General features: G+C 41.3%; 1 protein-coding gene across 1 annotated transcript; it reads right to left on the reverse strand.

The window, feature by feature from the left end:
- Positions 1–39: 39 nt before the first annotated feature.
- Positions 40–15,613, reverse strand: abcb4 (ATP-binding cassette, sub-family B (MDR/TAP), member 4). The gene is made up of 28 exons (XM_046398267.1): positions 15,470–15,613; positions 15,186–15,259; positions 14,949–15,030; positions 14,269–14,431; positions 14,132–14,171; positions 13,675–13,866; positions 12,915–13,086; positions 12,714–12,838; positions 12,113–12,284; positions 11,879–11,992; positions 10,708–10,818; positions 10,500–10,625; positions 9,826–10,029; positions 9,561–9,731; positions 8,627–8,788; positions 8,335–8,526; positions 7,299–7,442; positions 7,083–7,187; positions 6,700–6,777; positions 5,202–5,285; positions 4,874–5,077; positions 4,683–4,783; positions 4,408–4,548; positions 3,219–3,375; positions 2,918–3,115; positions 2,235–2,441; positions 1,293–1,439; positions 40–1,069 (listed from the first exon to the last, which is right to left on the reverse strand). The coding sequence occupies exons 1-28, from the start codon at positions 15,479–15,481 to the stop codon at positions 863–865; spliced, it is 3,885 nt and encodes a 1,294-aa protein (XP_046254223.1). The 5' UTR covers positions 15,482–15,613; the 3' UTR covers positions 40–862.
- Positions 15,614–19,342: the final 3,729 nt, after the last annotated feature.

The following is a 19,342-nucleotide window of genomic DNA, read 5'->3' on the forward strand; positions in this document are numbered from 1 at the left end:
CCAGTTAAATGAGTCGAAATGATGATGGAATAACAACGATGGAATACAAAATTTTAATAGTTACAGATAAGCATATTCTCCAAAAAGGTTAGTAATTCTGAGTGTTTGTAGAAACAAATATGATTCCTAGGGTGTGACTGAAAATTCAAATCAGCACAGCCCTGTGTATACAGTAACGGTTCAGGCACTTTGCTCAGTTATTAATTGATAAAGCAGAACACGGAGAACAGACTGCACTATAACAATAAATTACGAGATATTACCAAATACAACCCTTTGTAATGATGAACCCAGTGATTTCAGGCCGTGTGAAACATGATAAATCACTACATTTAAAACAAATATTTTGAGGTTAACAGAAGGTGGCACCAGAAATCAACAACAAGACATAATCATGTGTCCCAGTGTGCAGGGCATGAACTTGAATGGACCTTTTCAAACCCAATGAAGAAGAAAGTAAACATCAGAGGGAACGTGGGGCTTTTTTTCCCCCTTTTCCTTTACAGCAGACATTTTGATGTGTCGCAGCCAGATAAGCACAACAAGTGGTGCCACTAACACTCGAGTGTCACAGTAAGGCGTGAGGCAACAAGTAAAGCAACTAAATGGAATTCTGCCAGTCATTTCTTTGTTCACACACATGCTTTTCGTACTGCCGTGTGTCAAAATATCCTCTGTACTAAAGGCCCATAACAGTTACAACTAATCAACAGCAGTGCATAAGTTAGACTTCAAAACACCAACTGTTCCACCGAAACTCCTCGAACTATTTCGATGCAAAGAGGCACAAGACCAATAACAACCTGTGTTGTATCGCCCCCCCCCAACCCTTCCCACCCACCCATGTCCTCTCCCTGCCCTCTTATTCGCTCTTGTAGCCCATCTGCTTGTTGACCAACATGCTGTAAATTCCCTTCTTGACCATCAGTTGTTGATGTGTACCCTGTTCAACCACCACACCTCCCTGGAAGACAGCGATACGGTCTGCGTTTTGGATGGTGGACAGACGGTGGGCCACGATGATACACGTCCTGCCCTTACTGGCCTGGTCCAACGCCTCCTGCACCACCTGGAAAGCGCAGAATGATGACAGTGATGTTTCAGATATTCAGGCCTCAGGGGATGATGCATGTTGAACACATTTTTGATGCATTTTCACTTACTTTACTTTCTAGTAAGCATGTAACTGACACTTTTCTTACTGTATTCCCATCATCTTGTTCATTGGTCTTACTGGTGCTGGCATCATTTGTAAGAAGTATTCCTTCAGCTCAGTTGGCTAAAACACTCACCTTCTCGCTCTCTGTGTCGAGCGCGGAGGTGGCCTCGTCCAGGAGCAACACTTGGGGGTTGCGGAGGATGGCTCGAGCTATGGCAATACGCTGCTTCTGGCCACCAGACAGCTGCGTTCCTTTATCACCTGCCTGAGTGTCATACTTCTGCTCATACAAACAGAGACGGGGAGGAGAAGGTTAATAATACTGTTATATTGCCAAAATCACAGAAGCATCCAATAGTATATCCTAATAAAATATTTTCTGTTGAAGGAATGGCCTGTTAAGACATTATTTTAAGGGTCAGTAAGTTCCTAAAAAGACTCATGTAGTTGGTGTCATTTCTGATGACAACAGAGAGGCAGGTGTGAGTTGGAATTCATCTAGCTGAATTCAGTATTTTTGCATGTTCAGCTGACCTGCTTGCACACTCACTAAAATACTCTGTAGATTTCACAAGCAGCTGATTGTAATTCACTGATTAGCATTATATACATTATTTTATACCAAACAGTAAAATATAACATATTTTATCGTAAATCAGGAAATTATTGGTAAATTAAATAAAAATAAAATAAAGTGTTTTCAGTGTTTTATCCAGCCTAATAGGGACACTTCTTCTGAAAAGAAACTTCTCTGTTGGATTTTTAAATGTAATTTTTCCATATTGTGAGAACCAGAAACATTCCCTTCATTGCCACAAGAAATGGAAAAGGAAATCAGATATTGTCAGAGGGATATCTCAGGCTGATATAGACAAAACAAGATACCACCTATGAAGGGAATGATATTTTATTGCAATCTGGGTGAGCAATCATGGTTCCTGACTTTGATGAACTTGAGATGCTGTAAAGATAGTAATTACTGAACATAAAAATGATGTACAAACAAAAAAATCCACCCCCACCCCATGACTGTGATAAGAGCATTACTGACACATCAGGACATCCCAGCTGTTACCTGTGGCAGGTTTTCAATGAAGCTGTGAATGTTGGCTGCTTTAGCAGCTGCTTCTATCTCCTCCATCGCAACAATGCGGCTGTTGTCTCCATAGGCGATGTTTTCGGCCAAGGAGCAGTCAAACAGCACAGGCTCCTGGGACACGATGCCTATCTGGGATCTCAACCAGTGGATGTTCAGCTCTTTTATATTTACACTGTCCAGCATCTGATAGAGACAATGGTAGCAGGGATGACTGCAGAATGAGTGATGTGACCTGATGTCTCAAATTGGCAATAACATTTTTTTCTTTTCTGTCCACCAACTCCTGAGGCTCTTTACCTTCTAAATATTCCTCTAAGTTCACCAGCTAGGTGCCAACCTTGTTTATGTGCCATTTGGTACTGAGCAGGTAATCTGCATTGGGTTGAGCTTTTAGAGCAGCTTAAGAAAAGCTTTAAAAACGCAGCTTTGTGATGGCACACGAGAAAAAGAACATATCTCAAAAAAGTTATTCTACCCCCTCACCACTGTAAAATGAAACAGTAAAGATAAAAGCACTCTGTCTCTCGTTCCCTGTCTCATCATCACAGGGCTGTAAAACACCCTGGCTAGCTAACCATTAGCTAACTGACAGTAGGTGAAGAGGCACAGGCGTTAGGCAGCCAGTTCCAAACAGCAGCTGGGTGTATTTGTCTTCTTACCACTCTACCCTCTCTGGGGTCGTAGAACCTCTCCAGCAGTTGGATTGTGGTGCTCTTTCCACAGCCGCTGCTCCCCACCAGGGCCAGAGTCTCTCCTTTTGTCACCTTTATATTCAGGCCTTGGAGGATGGTCACATCAGGGCGTGTAGGATAGTTAAACTTTACATTCTCAAAGCTCAAGTTACCATCAAAATTCTCCTGGAGTTTGAAGAGATGAAAGAGCAGAGTGATATGTTAGTGTATGTGTCAAAATCTTTATTATAAGCATAGTGTTTAGTGTGTGGGGCTTTGTGTTTTGTACCGGTGACTCTCCCTCCTGTGAAAGATTATCAATGGCGGGATTTCTGTTTATTAGCATCATGAGGTGGGCAGCGGACAATTTGGCCTTAGCGTAGTTTGGAGCATAGGAGTTGGTCTCTCCAAGAGCCATGGCACCATACAGGACAGCTGAAACCACACTGGAGGAAAAAGCATATTAGTTTTACCTTCTACATTTAAGTCAATGGACTGTTAAATGGGACTGCATAAGGCTAAGCTAACAAGAAACAATGACATCTCAATCTTTGTCTACTTCTGTGTTGTTTGTCTGGGTGAAAAAAATCCACCACCACCCCCCATGTCCTTTAGTTACACAAGTCAGCTTGTTCAGTTCGGTCTGTGATGTATTTACAACTGTAACTGCAATAAACGTGGAGGTGTTTGAGTAGCTCACAGGTCAAAGGGACTCAGGGACTATTTCTCACACAAGCATCTTTCATAGTATCAGGCTCTATCATGTGCCTCATGGAAGAAGACAACTGGCTTTTCAATTTTAGCCACACAGAATTCCCAGTGCCCCTCTTTAATTTAACCTGAACTAAGTTCTAACGAACTTAGTTGAAGTTTGGTCCAGACTGAAATATCTTATATATCTTATATAAATCTTTGATGGATTTCCCTTAAATATTGTTGAGGTGTCCCTGGGGCCCAGAAGATGAATACGTATGACTTTTATGATCATCTGACTTTTTCTTGGACAGAATCTAAAATGAAAAATCTGAGGGATAACACGTGTTAAAAAACAAAGAAAAAAACTCCACAGGGGTGAGGAGATAATATTTCAGTGTTTATAGTTTTATGTTCTACTAGAAGCTCAGCTTGCAATGAACTCTGGACTTCTTTGTGTAACAGGTAGTAAGGCAATGGCTCCTCCCAATAATAAGACAATAAAAGCTAACGTCAGCATCCTGAAACACGTGTGTGTATCTGTTAGATCACCAAAGGTACACGTCTCTTGTGTTACTTTGTACTCTGGATTTGGAGCCCATTCATTCACAGCGGCTCTTTGCATCTTTCAGGCAAGGGTAATGATTAAAACCCATATTAACATGAATGGCTAACGAAAGAGTGCATGCAAACTGCTGGACATCTTCTCTATCATAAACTAAAACTCCTGGCTGTTAATCTCCTGATTACCAGACAAGACAAAGTGATATTGTCTGTTTACTCACAGGAATACTGCTTCAACATCCATCCTTCCTACTTGAATGAGCCAAGCTCCAAAGCGGAAACAGGCTGCATATGCGAAGTAGATCATGGACTGGGAGAAGGAGAAGGTGAAACCGTACACATGGGCCTTTTTCTTGGCATTCCTGTACACAACGTGAAAGAAGGGTGTCATCAGAGAACATATTCCTCAAATTAATTAAAGTTGATTAAAATACATTTACACCTTCTGTTCAAGCATTCCATGGACCTGTGGTTTAAATAATGTAATTTCACATACTTGTATGGTACTGTGAGGTTTTCCTGATACAAGGATTCAAACTTGGGTTCTCTGTTGAGAGAGACGACAGTGCGGACATTCTCGATAGCCTCTGTAGCAATCTGCAGAGGCAAACCAAACATTTACTATGTATCACAAGGTTGGTGCTGGTGGTGTGCTCATCCATTAAACGGGCATAACAAAGTCCATACCTTTCCAGCCTTTTCCAACTCCTTCTTGTCTTCGGCAGCATGTCCAGTGAGCAACTTCATTTCAATAGCTCCAGCCACTGCAATGATGGGCACAACAGCCAGGATGAGCAGGGTGAGCTCCCAGCCATACACAAAGGAGATGATAATGCTGGTGCCAATGTTGGCAAAGTTCTGCGTCATCATGGCCATACGTAGTCCTGTAGCCTGAGCAGAAAGGGATGATGGGGACAAAGCAGGCAACAAGATCACTCATTTCATGAGACAAGTCATTGTTGTAGTCGTTGGAAAACCACTTTGTTTGTTGTGTGTGATCACTGAGGAGATTTACCCCTTGTACTTGGGCTGCGTCGGTGGCCAGTCTCGTAGTGAGTGCACCAACACTGTTTTTGGGCTCATCAAACCAGCCAAGGTCCTACAACAAAACAAACATTTTCCATTGGCCATGAAAATAAATTGAGTACATTAAATTAGAAATAAAAGTTTCTTTATCGACAACAGCAGCTGGAAAACACTATATGCAGTACTGGGACACATGGCCATTACCTGACCATTACACCAACAGGAACTTTAATGACATTGCATCCTAATTACATAGACATTAATATGGAGCTGGTCTCCCCTTTGAAGTCAGAACAACTTCCGCTCCTCTGAGAAGGTTTTCCACAGGATTTTGGAGTGTTTCTGTGAGAATTTATTTCCGCCACAGCAAACTCATCCAGCCATGTCTTTATGGGCCTTGCTTTGTTCACCTCACAGTTGCCACAAGATTGGAAGCATAGCATTGTCCAAAATGTCTTGGTATGCTGAAGCATTAAGATTTCCCTTCACTGGAATCAAGCGGCTGACCACAATCCCTGAAAAACAGCCCATACCACTATCCCTCCTTTACAGTTGGCACAATGCAATCAGGTAGGTAACGTTCTCCTGGCATCCACCAAACCCAAACTCGTCCATCAGACTGCCAAACAAAGAAGCATAATTTGTCACTCCATCGAACACATTTCCACTGCTCAAGATTGGCAGCGCACTTGCCATTGTACACGGTGATCTATGTGCATGCAGCTGCTCAACCATGGAAACCCATTCCATGAAGCTCCCACCTCACACCTCTTGACTGATATCAATGCCACTGATATCAATGCCAGTGGAGGTTTGGACAAGGTCGAACATGAAGCTATTGCAGCATGTTGGAAAGGCAAATGAATGAAGTATGCTTGAGCACTGCTAGCATAACATGGAGAAGTTTGTGAAAGGGCTCCCAGCTAAACATACAGCAGAGGATGAGTCTTCACCAACCCTTTTCCGCGCAGAAATGAAAACACAGAAATCGCTCGTGTGAAACAACCTAAACTGTTCTAGAGCCTTTGGACAAGTGAGTCAAGAGGAAAGACTGCATGTGATAAGATAAGATAGGATAAGTTTCTTTATTGTCACTGTACAAAACACACAATGAAATTCAGGTTCATTAAAATGCTATAAAATGTTATATGCCAAAATGCTATAAATAAATGCCCTCATCCATTCACCCAAATTCACATTCCACACACCAAAAACACATGCCAGCATTTTTACCATACAACTCGTTGTCAAAGCGTGCAGTTAAGAAGTGTATAACAGTCAATATTCTCCACAACTGATAAAGTGCTCATAGATATTGTTCAAATCATGAAGAATTATTGCACGTTAAAGTTCAAAACCATATGTTCCACTCTGCTAATCTCACCCCCTGCTTTCTTTAAGTAATGATCAAAGAAATTGCCTTAAAAATCATCTAATGACATGATAGACCATGTTTAGGTCTATCATGTCAGGTTCATTGCACTCACCTGTCTCATCATGGACATAAAGGCACTGAGCCTCAACTTCAGGGTCAGAATCTCTCCGGATTTACCAAAACAGAACCCCTGTTAAGAGTTTAAAGAGAGAGGACATGAGCACAACTGCACAGTGGCATGAATTTTTGTGTTCAACCGTAACATGACCTGCATGTGTTTGCACTGCAACACCTTCATCTGGATAAAGCATAATTGTGTATGTGTGTCACTTGTAATATCACATATCAATATGGTTACTATACAGATATTACAGCGGCACCAATCTTCATCTGCCGTAAGCAAGCGAGTGTATGTCCTGAAATGTCAAATGTTTCCTCTGAGTGCAGTGAACATACCAGCAGAGTCTACACGCATTTGTGAGTGTAAATGCATACCTGTAGAAACATGCTGACAAATGATGCAGCTCCAATACAAACAAACATCAGGCAAAAGAAGTTAGCTTTTTCCCTAATAATTTCTTGATCTCTCTCGGTAAACACCTGAGAAGAGGAAAAAAAAAACACTTAATGTGCCTCTTTGAACAACATCTGACAATTACTGCAGTTAACATAAAACACTTTTGCAGATCACAGATACTACAAGTAACTTACAGTGATAATCTTGGAGAAGATGACAGCGAACGCGGGCTGCATTGCTCCATTGATCATGGCACAGATGGTCCCCAATAAAATATACGGCCACTCGGAAACGTTGAGACGCAACACTTTAAAGAACGACAAGGGGGATATTTCATCCTGCAGAAAGAGGATGAAAGAGCTGAGTCACATCTCCTTGCTCACAAAGTGAGACTGTTGTTCTGAATTTACTGCATAACTGCTCACTCGAGTGTTGGGAGAGATAAAGAGGGACAGAGTGAATAGAAAGCAGAGAAGCAAGGGCAGAGCCATCTTGTCATCCAAAATATTTTGTAATTTTTGGCAATATCTTAACAGTGTGCCCGAACTGGCTCACCAGACTATCAATGTTACCAGACTATACTAAGGAGATGAATACTGCAAGCCAATAGTAAAAGAATAAGAGTCAGTGTTTTTACTGTTGTCTACAGTAAAAACACTGACTGATATTCATTTTCATATTTCTGATATGTTACGTTTGTGACCAGAGATCCTCTGAACAGACAAGATATTTGGTACAGATTTGGCTAAATCTGTCATATATATTAATATGTCATCAGCACATAACAAGACCTTGTGGTCCCTCCACCGTCTTTAAGTCCCATCATAACTATTCAAATGATGCAAAGCAATAGCTTAGGGTTTGATAGCAAGGACAAATAAAATAAGGCCGAATGAACCCTATGTCCCTAGTCATAACATGAAATATATGGCTCGAAAAGAAGTAGTTTGAACAGGGGCAAGCGGAGACAGGAATATTAACGTCACCTGTGCAATACATTTGTCACCTGAATGAAACTTATTAAGTGACGGGAAAATCTCACTCAATCATGTTCACAACATATCAAAAGATCAGACTTCTAGTATTTGTTCAGTTGGGCGATGAAAGCATATAAGAATATGTAAAATTTTATAGCCAGCAAAGATTGGCAAGATGAAAACAAAAGAAACAATTGTTTACTTTTAATTCTTTGGCTTGTTCATATGAAAATGCTAACAAACTCCAGCTCACCTCTTCAGTCTTGTCTTCGTCATTAGTAAACTTTTCTTTCTCCTCTTTGTCTCCCTCTGAGGCAGCGAAAGAGGAGCCTCTCGTGGACTTCCTCTTGTACAGAGAGGACCGAGAGAAGGTAGAAGATAATGGACTCTTCTCACCTGGAGACAGCTCGTCATCTGTCTCCTCATCCTCGACCTTCTGAAAGGTCTGCAGTAGGAAGAGGCGAGGAGAAACCACATGCAAAAACAATATCAAAGACTGATCCAACTGAATGGTGTGTTAATGTGTTTATGTGGGCATGTGTTACCTGCATAGTGACCAGACTATGGTACACTCCCTGTTTTTTCATCAGTTCAGTGTGAGTTCCCATTTCTACAATTTCACCATTCTGGAAGCCGGCGATGATGTCAGCATTTCTGATGGTTGAGAGGCGGTGGGCGACAACTATGGTGGTACGACCCTGTCGGACCTTCACACAAAGATAAATAGGTTTTTCAAATATTTGGTCAACAATCAAACTACTGGCCTGAGCTAATTTTGGCTTGCTGTGCTACTGGGAAACACAGAGGATCACAAAAGGCCTTACATGGGCACCATGGATTTCTTTACTTTATTCCATGGTTGACCATCCCATATTTGTCATGACCAGTCCTCCAGGATGTGATTTTACTCTAGCTGCCCCACTCTCTTTCCCATACATAACCATTAGAGAAAGAGCAAATGTAAAACTATGAATTGAGTGTCACAAAAAGAGCAACAAGATATTTTTTTGTCTGATCGGAATTTCATAAGAGCTGTAGCTTTACATTATTTTATCCTAAACATGTATGTAGCTAACGGGAAGACTTGGCTGAAGGAAGAATACGACACATGCTCCATGGGCCGAAAAATAAAACAGAATCCAGTTTTTCTTCATACATTGAGTCGTTTCACTAAAAGACTAAATTTCAACCTGCTGGTGGTGCTAGAGAGGAACTCAGGGGATCACCACCGTCACTCCATAGTCAGTCCGTTGTGAGGACCATGACTGACTACACAATCCATCCAATAGTCTAGTATGGGCCTGGAGTCACACTTGGCTTGGCTAAAGTACTAAGTAGTAAAAAGTATTCTAATTTGTATTAAGTGTGCTCTGATTGCATTTCTTTAAGAAGGCAGCACAACATCTGCATCAGTGACATAATGCAAAGTATTAGCTGTGCCCTAGATGAGGCAGAGCATGCGTCTGTGTGCGTTTGTACCTTGTCAAGCGCAGCCTGCACAATGGTCTCACTCTCAGCATCAAGTGCAGATGTGGCTTCATCCAGCAGAAGGATTTTGGGGTTGCGGACTAGAGCTCGAGCAATCGCAATCCTCTGCTTCTGTCCTCCACTCAACTGAGTCCCTCGGTCTCCAACCAGCGTCTCAAACTTCTGCTCAATGAATCAAGAGTCTCATTATTACCAAGTGGCGGACACAATTCCTGATAAAGGACAGAGGACGGGGGAAACAGCAATACAGTCTTACGTCGGGAAGGTTCATAATGAAGTCATAAGCATTAGACTCCTTGGTAGCTTGTATGATCTCCTTCTGCGTCACGTCGGGTCTGCCGTATCTGATGTTCTCAGCGATGGTGGTGGCAAAAAGGATGGGCTCCTGACTCACCACTCCAATCATCTCTCTCAGGTAGCGGATGTTAAGAGAACGGATGTCGTGCCCGTCAATAGATATCTCAAAAGCAAGAGCAAAGTAGACTCAGCACTTCAACTCTAAACACATCCATGCATATCTGAAACAGAAACTCTGCTCTAGTTCTCATAGAAAAATAGTTTGTCATTTTGGGAAACAAATTTATTCGCTTCCTTGCCAAGAGCTACTGGAGATGTTCGTTCAAGACATTTTAAGCAAGTTTATATTGTTTGTAAAATTGATGAAAACCAATGGCTGCCAGGAAAGTAGGAAAAGAAAGCTTGAAAGTGAAAAAAGACAAACAAACCCCAAAAAATAAACTGTGTAGTTAGCAGCTACAAGTGTAACACACTATTATCTTGTTTTTTATACTGTTTTGTTCATCATAGGTGTGACATTGTCTTAGGAGAGCAATGCTAAATCAGTTGAGCACTTCACTCTTCTTAAGTCCTAAAATGACAACAAATACTGAATCATTCCTTTGAACGAAGTGCTTTCCAAAAGTTACTTACAGATCCTTCCTGCGGATCATAGAACCTCTGCAGCAGCTGGACTGTGGTGCTTTTTCCACAGCCACTGCTGCCCACCAAGGCCATGGTCTGTCCACTCTTCACACTCAGGCACAAGTTATTTAATATCTACAAGTGATAAATGTCAGTTATGAGATTCAGTTTTAAGTACTAAAATGTTTGCTGATTGTTTTTGTCTTGATGAACATACTTTGACGTCTGGCCTTGAAGGGTAGTTGAAGTGAATGTTCTTGAACTCTATATCTCCCTTGATATAGTCAGGCTTGAAACCGACATCTGAAAAGCTGTCAATGTTTGGTTTCTGTTGAGAGGAGAGTAAATATTTTTACTTTAAGAAATACCAAACAAACAACAACAAAAAAACTGGTTCTGGTTTGTGGTTTGGTCACAGTTGGATAAAGAACATGATTCTTATCATAACCTCAAACAGACAATGGGAGGAAGACTTTTGGCCAGCGAGGTTAGGGTAAGCTTATTTAACAAAGCTAATGTTTATTTCCACAGCTCTTTGTGTTTGAACTGCTTTTCTAGGTGTGGTTAAACACACAAATCGCTATCCTCTCTCTTACTTTCCTGTTGATTATTTGAAACGGTTTTATGTATAAGACTAAAAAGTAAAGTTTACCTGTGAGCAAGCCAAAAAATGAGACACAATATAAAGTAATACATAAAACAGAGATAGAAATAAATAAAACCAAGTAAAAGCAAGAACTCCACTGAGGAAGAGTAATAAAGTCTAGGAGCCATGACTTTGAAAGCACACATTCTCTTTTTCAGTTTTGCTTGAGGCTCTGTGCATGCTAATTTTTGTTCATGTACAAAGAAACATACTACTCAAACAGTACTGCAGTATCCCATAGGCCAGTCTGTACTTACACAGAAATTTGAATGTGCTGTCATAGTGAAAAACGTTCACTCTAACCTAAGCACAGACCAGACTTCTGCCTGAAATGATCATATTTCGAGGAGTTACTTTTTTCTGAACCAACATGGACCACTTTACATTCCACATGTTGTTATTTCGATGAGGAGGAAACCGCTGTACAAGTGTGACAGCAGTATTTGGAAAATTTTTTAATCACGGTACATTTGCAATGAGTTCAGCTGGGAGGGGGGCACGGCTGTGCAATATCAGCCAAATGACCTGCAATCTTCATTCAAACAGCAGGTGCTCCTATTAGAGCAGAATCCAACCTCTCATTACTGACTCCAAAACGTCGGCATTATCAAAGCCGCCTCCCAGAGAGCCTGAGTACAGAGGTGCATGTTCAGTAATACAAAGTGACAACCGTCCAGCGGCAAAGAGATTAATAAAAATCTTGTGCAATAAGCCCTTTGATGAAATAGTGTGTATTCCTTACACGATCGATAATGCTGTAGACTTTATGTGCAGCTCCCCTGGCGCTGGCAAAGGTCTGGATGTGGGGAGTGGTCTGTCCCACAATGTAGGCTCCAACGATCACAACAAAGAACACCTTAAGACACACACAGACACACACATCAGTCCTAGCTGCACCAGTACTGTTTTCCAGAGTCTCCTTGTGTTTGAAGGAGAAAAAAATAATTTGAAATTCTGTCATAAAGTGTGTACTCACTGTGAGCAAGGATCCAATGGTGTACTCAGCCTTCAGGATGAGTGTAGTCCCATACCAGAAGGCCAGGGCGTAGGACAGGTAGATCAACATGAAGGTGATGCCTAGGGCCAGATTAATAGATGTTGCCTTCTTTATTCCCATTTTCTTAGCTTCCTCCAAGTTCTTCTCATACCTGTGAAGGAACAGACACACACACACACACACACACACACACACACACACACACACACACACACACACACACACACACACACACACACACACACACACACAAGCATGAGTGCTGGTTCAGTGGAAAGCAAAGGGAGGGTTCAAGTAAAAATATAATCCCTTAGCCCCAACAAATGTCTCATCTAATCCATGTTTATGGGTTTTTTATGAGTTTTATTCAGTTACAGCCTGTCAGGGGTTTTTACCAAAGACTTTATAGACCAATATTTATTTGCACTGCACAGATAATTTGTTTTGTTGAAAACAACCACATTTGTGTGACATAACTTTCCAACAGATCAGTACAATATAAAAAAAATATGCAATAGTACAGATGCAGGTGAATGTACAGCTACTCACATATAACATATATAAAACCTTCTCTACACACCTCTTGATCTCTTTGTTCTGACCACTGAAGGCAAACACCGTCCTGACAGCAGAGAGCACCTCTTCTGCCACAGCTCCAGCTTTAGCATAGGCACTCTGCTCTTTAGTAGTAAAACTGGTCAGCACCTGTTCACACAAGGACTTTATGTTATTAAGAATACCGGCAGAGGGCTGCGAGGAAAGACTATGGAAAGAGACTTACCTTACTGAAACATGCAGCTGAAATGGCCATCAAGGGGCTCACAGCCAAGATGACGAGAGTGAGTTTCCAGCCTTTGGCAAAACCGATGATGAAGGATGTCAAGAAGGAGGTGTAGGCTTGGATAAGCATCCCCACCTTGTCACCAATACCTTCCTGAATCTTGTAGACATCACTGCACAAAAAACATTTTTGTGATGTGAAAAAAATGACAATCCTGTTGTCACGTGAAGACTGTGCAACTTTGTTAATCCTGATTTAAATGGTCTAATTTTGGATGAAAAAATTACAGAAGAATTAAAGAAAAATCATGAAAACCAAACAAGAATAAATATTTGATCACCATTTAATTGTTTTTTTGTAGGAAAAAAAAAAAGCCAAAAATTGACTGGTTCCAATTTCTAAATGTGAATATTTGTGGTTTTTCTTGGTCTTCTGTGAAGGCAAACTGAACACCTTTTGGTTTTGAACTGTTAGTTGAATGAAACGAGCAATTTAAATATATGAAATTTGACTCTGAGATACTGTGATTTTTCACTATTTGTATTCACAGACAAATGATTAATTAAATATTTAAAATATATATATATATATTTGAAAATTCAGAATAGAAAAATAATTACAGTCCGTGTTTACAGTAACATGATGACATACATTTTTCGCAGTGCTAATACAGGTTGCCCAACATCATCTACACCTCAGTATCCCACTCAGATTGACATGAGAAATATGAACTAGAGTGTGTGAATTCTCGATTACCCACTCTGTGAGACGTGTGTTGAGCTCTCCTGTTTCAGTGACATCAAACCAGCCGATTTCCTGATGCATGATGCGGTGGAAAAACAACTTGCGGATACGTTTGACCTGCCGCCCAGCTGCCAGGGTCCAGAAAGACACCTGCATGTAGGCTGCCAGCAGCACGACGAACCCCATGATGGAGTAGTAGATGGCAAAGCTGGGAGGAGAGACATATTGTGATATATATGACTTTAAAACTTTGTTTGCTTACAAATGAAGAGAACTATAGGCATTGAAGTGACAAGAAATTAATTACTTATGCATTTTACGTCTAGAGAAATAAAGTCTGAAACTTTACATTTTAAGTTCTCTGAGCTACGAAACTCTTAGGAAACATAAAAAAAAAATACAATCATCAACTTTATGGAGGAAGTTTCACTAACAATGGCAGCTTGCTCTGTTCATGCCTTACATAAACTTACCCTTGCATATCCTTTTGCAGGGTGCTTACAAAGGTGAAATCTGAAGGTGCAAGGTAACAAAAGACATTGTTAATATTGCTTACTAATTATTCATTTTAGTTTACTATGTGCATTCATGTCTGAGACTGAAAACTCACTGGGGTTGCTTCCATTCATCCTCAACACCGCGGTGTCCTGTACAAAACTGTCAGTCATGTCTCCAAACACAAGACACATGAGGGGAAGCACTACCCCGTGGACCATGGCCATCAGTGTCCCTATAACCATCAGCAAAATGTCCCAGCTGTCTGCAAACCTGAACTACACTCACATAATAGAGAAAGACCAAAGAGAAAACAGCAGTAATCAGTATCTGTATGTTGTGGAAGCTCCTAATAGTTTACTTGGTGGAAAAATTTTGAACTATGAAATCAGAACAGGGAAAAAAACTTTAAGGTCTCAGGAGCTATTATATTCTCCCAGCAGGGGACTGGAGGAGCCCACCCAAACAACAGGAGGATGTGCCGCACTCACATCCTCTCTCTCTCTATACTTCCCCTCTTACCTCCTACACAAACCTTGACACACACACACAGACAACTTGCCGTTACACTTGTAAGATTACATCGCTCCCAGGCATCATGTCTGTTAACAATAGCCTTCCCAACTAACCTCCGGCTAGCTCGAACACACACAGCACATTTCAGTTGCAATTACAAGCAGTGGGAAGAACGGCGAGTGTAGAAAGTGGAAAATTAAGATACACTAACTGCTTGAAAAATGTAACAACACCTGGTTCTGACAAAAAAGAGAGGACACAGGTAATGACTGAGCCTACCACAGAAAGGGGACCGACCACGGGCTCTTTTTCTGGTTTTTCTTTCTTATCCTTTCCATCCTTCTTACTGTCACTGGGGGGGCTGTAGATATATAAAAAGCACAATGTCACTTACAAAAGTCTAACTGCATTTTTTTTTTGAGAGAGAGAGAGAGAGAATAACTTCCACATTTGTTATAGAGTGATTTCTCTGAGCACCTGGCTTACTGAACTTTAGAAAAAGAGACAATTTAATACCTTAAATTTCCATTTTTTTCATGTCTGCCGGAGGCCAACATTTCCGTTTCGCCCTTCACATCCATGTCTGGGTCCTGTTAGGGGATATTTACATTTAAAAGAGCTCGGTCTAAACAACTTATACTAACTTATTTTCCGGAACAAAAACGTTCCGAGGGGATACCTGGAATTCAGAGCTCATTGTAAGCGCTCACCACCAAACTGCACGCTAGCATACGTTAAAGGGAACCACATAAAAGTAGACTAATACAGAAAACACGAGGCTAAAACCAAGAGGCACTGACCTGCCGTTTCATCGCCGTTATCGCCCCAGACACCTCTCACTCCTCCGGTCTTCTATTTTTGACAGGGCTGGTAATCACACGTACGTCTGGACCAAAAGCTGTCCCATCCCTCCTCACGCTCGTCACCCTCCGCCCCTCCCTCTCTCTCTCTCTCTCTCTCTCTCTCCCCCCTCTCTCTCCCCCCCCCCCCCCCCCCCCCTCTCTCTCCCTCTCTCTCCCCCCTCTCCCCCCCCCCCCCCCCCCCCCCCCCCCTCTCTCTCTCTCTCTCTCTCTCTCCCTCTCTCTCTCTCTCCCCCTCTCTCCCCCTCTCTCTCCTCCTCACGTGCCTCTCTCTAACAGCTCTGCTGTGTCACCGGCGGGGCTTCGGAGGGAAACGAAAACGCTGACTCTTCCGTCCTCAGAGAAAAGTGTTGCACGTTTGACTTGATTTGTGGCTCTTATTTGTGTTGTCGCTCGGTGAGTCCCCCCGATCACTTCCGCTAGGCTTCAAAAATCGATGACTGTCTGTCAACAACAGCAGCGGTGGGCTTGGCTAAGGATTCTGGGTACAGGTGTTGGGTCTGTTCCCCTTACATACAATTTATATTTCTCTTTACTCAGTTAAACAGAAGAGTTTTGAGAAATACCTGTAAGTTTGCTTTTTTTTTTTGGCCAATTGAGAATATCAATACCACTGTTTATTGAAATATCAGAGGGTTAGCTTAGCCGAGTACTGGACATACGGGGAGTTGGTCAGTTAGCAAAACCCATCCACCAGCAGTACACCTCAGGTTTACTGATTAACATGTCATGTATTCATTCCATTCAAAAGAAGAAACAGGTTCACGGGCTTGTGTGCCCAACTACACGGACAAAAGTATTCAGACACACATCAAATTGGAAATATCAAGGTCAGTATCTACAGTGTCCATGATCAAGGATCTGTTCAGTCAGCACTTGTTGTATGTTTCATACTCCTCAGTTATTGTCCCATATGTCACCTGTTGCTTAGAAATATGTGGAAATGGGTACAAATCCTACAACTTCAAATATTAAAGTTAATCATTTATTTGATTATAAAATTGAAAAAATGTGCATAAAAATGTGCTACTATGGAATACTCTGAATGCATCAAAATGTAAAATTGAAATTCAAAAGATAAAACACTTTTTAGCTGCATCATCATCAGTATGATAAATGCCATCTTGTGATAAGAATTAATAGGCTTGTCCACGTGTCTGACAATGACAGGTGGTAAATGTAAGGCCATGTGCAGCCAACAATTACGATCTGGGTTGTGAAGCTTGTATAAATCTATATACAGTAACATGTTTATGATGTCCTCACCCAAACTTTAACTTATATAAATCCAATAAAGGAGCTAGATGGATTATTTTCCAATAATCCAATAAATCCAATATGATAAATCCAATAATCAAAGTTTTCATCTATTTCATATAAACTCAGTTGATTCCCAAACTTTGGCCTTATTTGTATAAATTTCCATAGAGATCAATAATATTTTATTAGTGTTGTCAATTACATGTTTGATGTGTTTCTGAAGATAGGTACATTTTTTTTTTCAATGCTCATTTAGTTAATTTTTATATGTTGTATGCGTGAGATCTTGCATATGCATGAAAGGTATTTGAAAAAGGGAAATGGTAAAGTAAATATTAGCCTACTAATGACATACACTGACTCAAATGCTTGACAGCTTTTAATTCTTGTCTTCAGTGTGCCTCTATGTTGTGACTGTGTAGATGTGTGGTGTCGATGTCTGCTAAAGAAGGGGGGAGACTAGTTGGCTTTTAAAGCTTGAGGACTGAGAAGATGTAGATCAATGACACTCCACTGTCATTCTATTGTCCTGACTTAAGCCTCACTGAAGATACAGTGAGGGACAGTGCATTTAGTCATTACAGTCAGAACTTGTACTTTTCTTGAGTCCAGGATCTACTGTACTTTTTCATTTGTTAAATGAGAGCTGCAGTTACTTTTTAGATTAAGCTACTTAAGTACTGGGATGAGGCTGTTATTCAATGTAATTCAATCCTTAACTTTCGGTGAAGAGAAATCTTAATGCTTCAGCATACCAAGACATTTTGGACAATGCTATGCTTCCAACTTTGTGGCAGCAGTTTATTGAAGGCCCTTTTCTACTCCAGCATGACTGTGCCACAGTGCACAAAGCAAAGCTCCTAAAGACCTGGTTGGATGAGTTTGGTGTGGAAGAACTTGACTGTCCCGCACAGAGCCCTGACCTCAACCCCATCCAACACCTTTGGGATGAACTTGAAGGGAGATTGCCAGCCAGGCCTTTTCATCCAACATCAGTGTCTGAACTCACAAATGCTCTACTGCATGAATTGGAAACTTTCAACTCTGTCTGTTTGACTGCTGGAGGCATGGGTGTAGGAAGCTTTGCAGAGGTGGGTGTGACAATCTTAGGGAGCCCTGGGGTTCTCCACCCGAAGATGTTTAAACAGAGTCAGTTTCATTCGCTGTGTTGTGGTACCTTTTAACACTTGGTTTAATATTAACATATGGCTATGTATGACAAAAATAATGTATGTTAAGGTGCTTTTTGTAATTTCACCCAGAGAAAGTTCAGATCCCATATTATAAACAAGCTAAAAGTAGAGAAACTGAGTAACCATCTTTAATAATAACCACTCATTGTTTATTTAAGCTTGAGGATCTTTTTAAGGTTGCATAAAAATTGCAGTTTCTGTTCATTTCTTTAATGTTATCAAATCAGTGAGTACAGCGGAGAGGACAACTGTAGTCAAAGTGCCCCAATGCGTTTTCCGATGAACTGCATTTATATTCTAATGAAGAATCACTGAGGCCTGTGTCTAGATTACGTGGTTAGATAGTTAGCTTTGTTTACACATGCAATTTTACACAAATGACACTGCTTCCAAGGAGAACTAAAATCATCTAGCACCTTCCATGAAAAATAATAGTCTTGAATTCATATGTGGCATAGGTTTGACGACTGTGTCAGCCAATCTGTCATGGTAGCAGGATATCATCATAAAAGCTCTGTTGGACAGGTACGTATTTTCGGCTAAATTTCGCCTACATGTTTGTAACATTGTGCACTAAGGTGTGATTGCGCTTGTGTATGTGTGTGTGTGCGTACATGATCTTGGTAAAGGTTCAGAAATGGTTACAAAATATTGGATTTTTAACTGGCCCACACAGAGCCCTGACCTCAACCCCATCCAACACCTCTGGGATGAACTGGGACAGAGACTGTGAGCCAGGCCTTTTGGTCCAACATCAGTGCCTGACCTCACCATTGCTCTGCTGCATGAATGGGCAAAACTTCCCACAGGAACACTCCAAAATCTTGTAGAAAGCCTTCCTAAAGGCTGTTGTAGCTGCAAAGCTGTTTGTGGATTGAGAATGTGATGTCATCGATGTCCCGGTTGGCGTATTGGTCAGGTGTCCCAATACTTTTGTCTGTATAGTGTATGATAGCTTGTAAAATACAGTACATGATTAAAGATTAAACCAGTTGTTCCAAACCTCTCAGACTTGTGATCCGTTTCAAAAAGGCACATTCTGGCTGAGGACCCAATAAAAAGGAGTTAAAAATAGCTCCACCTCATCCAACTACAAGAGCAAATGCTATTAATGTATTGATCCAGTATCAGTATCAAGAATATATATCGAGTCTGGCTCCTTCTGTGAGGAGTTTGCATGTTCTCCCTGTGCCTGTGTGGGTTTTCTCCGGGTCCTCCAGCCTCGTCCCACAGTCCCAAAAACATGCACACTGAGTTAATTGGCTGCTCTACATTTCCCCTACATGTGAACATGTGTGATTGTCTGTCTTTGTGTGTCGGCCCTGTAATTGACTGGCCGTCAGTCCCAGTTGTCCCCGAC

Source organism: Scatophagus argus, chromosome 9, assembly GCF_020382885.2.
Source record: "Scatophagus argus isolate fScaArg1 chromosome 9, fScaArg1.pri, whole genome shotgun sequence".
NCBI lineage: Eukaryota > Metazoa > Chordata > Actinopteri > Scatophagidae > Scatophagus > Scatophagus argus.

What these genes read in the sequence shown, in the direction of transcription:
- abcb4 (XM_046398267.1), bottom strand. An exon ending in CTTCAAGGCCAGACGTCAAA is followed by an intron (nt 10,626 to 10,707) that starts GTATGTTCATCA and finishes TATCACTTGTAG; the next exon opens with ATATTAAATAACTTGTGCCT. An exon ending in ACGCAGCCCAAGTACAAGGG is followed by an intron (nt 5,078 to 5,201) that starts GTAAATCTCCTC and finishes CTTTCTGCTCAG; the next exon opens with GCTACAGGACTACGTATGGC.